The sequence below is a fragment of the Oryzias melastigma genome, linkage group LG20, assembly GCF_002922805.2.
Source record: "Oryzias melastigma strain HK-1 linkage group LG20, ASM292280v2, whole genome shotgun sequence".
Taxonomy (NCBI): domain Eukaryota; kingdom Metazoa; phylum Chordata; class Actinopteri; order Beloniformes; family Adrianichthyidae; genus Oryzias; species Oryzias melastigma.
This window is the reverse complement of record NC_050531.1, coordinates 6,696,405-6,701,247: the sequence shown is the minus strand read 5'-3', so window position 1 is coordinate 6,701,247 and position 4,843 is coordinate 6,696,405. Positions and strand designations below refer to the sequence as shown.

Genomic DNA, 4,843 nt, shown 5'->3' with positions numbered 1-4,843 from the left:
GTGTCCAGTTCACACCAGGTACCGCATTTGGTCCGGTGCTGGGTCAGCATTAGGATACCAGTATTAACCCAGTACTGGTAACCTAACCATAACCCGGTACTGGTCCACGTCCAGTACCGTGTCAGGTCTGGGTACTAGACCGCAGTACTAGACCAGCTCTGGTTTGCGGCCTGGAGGTTGGGGACCCATGATTTAATGGGAACAGCCAGCATGTCAAAAAACGACGACTTGGGGACACCCAAATTGTCGGGCAGAGGGGACTCGAACCAAACGTCAATATGTGACGACTTGGGAGAGAGAATGTGTTGTTCTATGAAGTCACACACACAGAAGTAAAATCAAACCCAAACTTGAGTTTAACCATGGAGACATGCAGAGCTTCACTCTTCACACACACTTACCAAACAAGCAAATACTAACTCATTCCTGCTCTTCATCATTCTCAGCATTTTCTTCCTCTACCGTCTTACATTTCCCATTGTGAGTGCAGAGGAGGACACAGGTACAAATTTAAAACACATTTTTAGACTACACAAATGTTTTATAAAAGGGTGGGTACCACAAAGATGAACAAATAATTAATAAAAATGTATTTTTTTCATTGAAAGACCCACAAAGTTCCCAGTGGTCTTTTATTATAATTACACCATGGTTTGGTTGAATACTCGATTCTGATTGGCTGCTGGGTGTGGATTAAAAAGTGATAATCCACAGTGATAATGCACACCTAAAAAAAGAAGTTCCGGTCATAAATGTTCTGTATTACTGCACAGGCTTCTTTAAAACAAACTTTTGCTTCATCTTCTGGACAAAAACAAGTGGTAAGAAGTGACCTTTCTCTCTGAATTGATGCTTTATTTAACCTATCGTGACATATATTTCGCTTTCCTTTGGTGCTACTGTTGAGGTCGGTGTTAGCTTACTGTGACAACATGTCGCACCACGTATTAAATAGTCTGCATTTCGTGAAAAAGTGATCTAAACAGAAACATTAATAAGAATAAAGTACTAAATATCAATTGACTTCATAAATATTTTTTGTAAGCGGCCATTGTAAAAGTGGGATAATGCACTTCAAAGTGTGCATTATCAGAAATTAATGCACTTCGCAAAAGTCCAACACGAAGTCAAGGGGAATTCAGGTTTCCATGGCGTGCGTTAATTTCTGCTAATGCAGTTTGTTGGGCATTATTCCTTACTTATCCTCCACCAAGAGGGTTAGTGAAGTAAATTTCTTCACGTGGGTGTGCTCTGATTCACAGAGTTTAACGCTCCGCGCTAACGTAGCTGACCAGCGGCTATTGATGACATCATCGAGGGGGAGAGTTTTTTTTTTTTTTTTTTTATTGTCTTTCTGAAGACAATAAAGATGTTGGCACTTCTTTTGTTTGTGTTAAGATCTCTATTAATGATTGGAAGCAAATATAATGTATAGGAAATAGCATTGTGGTATTTTATTTATTCTTTAGTACATTTATAAATTAATATCTGAACTAATTTTTATACGTCTATGCTTTTATGGTCTTATTCCTTTGTTTTTATTGCTAAAAATGGTTTGAAATAAACCATCTGATCTCTAGCACCAACTAGGGCTGCCACTATTAGTCGACTAATCGACAACTAATCGACTATTACAATAGCCAATGACTAATCTGATAATCGATAAGTCATAACTTTATTTTATATGAAGTCAGAGTGTAGTAAAGTTGAAAGTTATAAAGCCATTATGCTAGCTCTTTTGACTATTTTTGCATTTATTAAGTTTTTTTTAGGCTATTTTGAAGTTTAGCTAATATTTCAGCTGCATGCTAGCTATTTTGGCTAATTTAGGATTGCTTATGTTTTTTAGGCTAATTTTGGAGTTTAGCTAATATTTTATTTACATGCTAGTTATTTTGGCTAATTTGTTTTTTTTTCATTTTTTTAGGCAATTTTTCGAGTTTAGCAAATATTTTATCTACATGCTAGCTATTTTGACTAATTTAGGATTGTTTCTGTTTTTTAGGTTATTTTAGGAGTTTAGCTAATATCTTATTTACATGCTAGCTAATTTGGCTAATTTTTTTTTTTTTTTTTATTTTTTTATGCAATTTTTGGAGTTTAGCTAATATTTTATCTACATGCTAGCTATTTTGGCTAATTTAGTATTTTTTTAGTTTATTAGGCTATTTTTCGAGTTTAGCTAATACTTCAGCTGCATGCTAGCTGTTTTGGCTAACTTAGGCTTATTTTGCAGTTTTTTAGGCGAATTTTGCATTTAACTAATTAGCCAACTATTAAAATAATCATTTGTGGCAGCCCTAGTACCAAATTATGTGAGTAAATGTATATTCATCTTTTTATTTAAGTCATGTAATTCAATTTGTTGTATAATTATTCCTTGTTTTATAAAAAAAATCCTCACTCTGGGCCTTTCTCTAGTTTAAAATACCAGATAAATTGGCTCTATGACTTGTTTCCCAGAATCCTCTCTGTGCACACACCTGTACCTGCACTCCCGAGTTGGGGGCCTGGCTGGCGGGCAGTGCGGCTGTGGGCTGCTTTGTTAGCTGTGGATCGGGCGGGCTGTTACTGCTGCTGCTGGTGGGGTGTGTGCTCTTCCAGTACGCCTCCAGGTAATCCGCCATATGCTCACAGGCGTCCTCCAGCTGGTTCTCGTCGAGGATGATGTCAAACATCTCCTGGAAGAGCGAGATAGTTTGAAGAAAAAGGAGAAAAATCCAACCAAAAATTCACAGCAGCTGAGTTGTGGAAAGCTGGAAAAGAGATGATCTTTCCGATGCATACGCAAAATGTCAGCGCTATATTTGCCCAACAGCTCGCTGACTTAATAAAACACCACTAGCTATTAATTTTCAGGAAACTTTAAATGGTAATTCCCTCAAGAAATTGACTTAAATTAAGCTTGAACTTTTCCCATCCTGAGGGTGCTCGCTTCATTTTCTGAAATGATAACTAATCGGATTACAGAAGAATGAAAATAGAACTGTCTGGAATTCTGAAGCTTTGAGCTCCAGAGGAAAAAGATTTCAAAAATGCTGCAGCTCCAAATGAGAAAAAATATGCAAAAATTAAGGCTAGTACTGGGATAAAATCATTTTTCTTAGTCCGATGCATCCCTGAAAGGAGGACCCTTTGAGGAGCTGACTGGTGGAAACGCTGCTGGTTTGTTCTGGTTCTGAAGGAATGGACCAAAGTCTGGGGTCCGGTGAGCGGACTCACAGCAGGGCACTGAGCCAGCTTGTCAGCGGCCACCATCTGGACGTTGAGGTGTTTGGCCTGAGACTTGCCTCGGGACTTGATTAACCGCTGCAGGACCTGCGGCAAACCAGGACAGGAGGAGAAGACGGCCGTAAACAAAACCAAATCAACATTTTTGTCCTTCTGTAATTACAGTTTCAGAGAGTCATAAAAGGGAAACAAATGGGTTCTCTGTGCCGTATTGCTGTTTTGGGCAGATTCACCCGAAAACAAAAACAACAAAACTGTGCAGTCCTGGATTTTATTTTAATTTTCAAAGTAAGTTGGACCTAAAATTCTTTATTTGTGTCATTTTAAATCAAATTAACTTCATTTTGTTCAAACGTTTTAAAAACAAAACCCTCACTGATTACGATAATCATTCAATTTTTCAATCTTTTTGAGTTTAGAAAAAAAAATTATTAACATAGGAGAGAGACTGAACCTGTAGTTTATTAAATCAAATTAAACTTTATCAATAAAATGTGCTTCTCATGCATATTCTATTATAGTCTATTTCGTAAAGACCCATTCAACTTTGACTCCCAAATTAAATAAGTATATTTCTGTGATTTATCAATAGCCAGTGTAAATACTAAATACCAGTCGTTCATTACAATAATCATGTGGTTCAAACATCAACAACAGTCAATGTTGTTTTGGTGGATTTGTTTTTTTTAAACCGATTTATGCTTAGACATTGTTTAAAATGGGAATGAGTCTTTTACATTAAAAATTACAACTTTTTCCTTGTAAATTTGTAAAATTACAATTTTTTTTCATAATTTTACATTTTTATTTTTATTAAATTACAACAATTTTTGCGACTTTATTCTCATAAAATTTGGACTTTTTCTCAAAAATATATGATTTTATTTTGATATAATTACAGCTTTTTTTTCAAACAGTGACGATTTTTGTCTTGTAAATTTTTGACTATGTTTAACCAAAAATTAAAAATTTCAGCTTAAAGTTTATTCCCTTTAAAATTACGAATTTTATTGTAATTTTTTGACAATTTGATTTTAAACTAAAACTGTGATTTTTTTACCCACAAATTTACGACTTTATTCTCACGTAAAATGACAACTCTTCTCGTAAATTAAAACTTTTTCTCGTAAATTTGAATTTTTCTGGTAAAATTAAAATTTTTTCTCACAAATTTACGTCTTTATTCTTGAAAAACTCCGAATCTTTTCTCATCAAATTACAACGTCTTTCTTTTAAATTTCTTCCTATTTTCTTTGTAAAATTACAACTTTTTTCTTTATTTTTGTAAAATGTAAAATTATAACTTTTCATGTAAATGAGGACTTTTTCTTGTAAATTTGTGACTGTTTTTTTTGTAAATTTAAGAATATTTTCTTAGATAAAATTAACAATTTGTTCTCATAAACTTACAACTTTATTTTTGTAAAATTACAACTTTCTTCTTATAAATTACTGACTATTCTCATAAAATTATAATTTTTTTCTCATAAATGTACAACTTTATTCTGGTCAAATTACGACTTTTTCTTGTAAATTTATAACAATTTTGATTTACAGCCCGCGTCTGTTCCCGTATTTTCTCAGTTGCTCTGTTCTCTATCGATCTCTGACT

General features: G+C 34.3%; 1 protein-coding gene across 8 annotated transcripts in view; it reads right to left on the bottom strand.

Moving 5' to 3' along the window:
* The window catches only part of cacnb2a (calcium channel, voltage-dependent, beta 2a), a 73,152-nt gene that overhangs the window by 2,558 nt on the left and 65,751 nt on the right, over positions 1 to 4,843 (bottom strand). For 6 of the 8 annotated variants that reach the window (XM_024279850.2, XM_024279853.2, XM_024279856.2 and 3 more), the window contains 2 exons: positions 3,223 to 3,318; positions 2,484 to 2,681 (listed from right to left, as the gene is read on the bottom strand). In XM_024279850.2, coding sequence (XP_024135618.1) covers positions 2,484 to 2,681; positions 3,223 to 3,318 — 294 coding nt within the window. The remainder of the gene's footprint in view (positions 1 to 2,483; positions 2,682 to 3,222; positions 3,319 to 4,843) is intronic. The other 2 variants (XM_024279851.2, XM_024279855.2) reach the window with 1 other exon arrangement.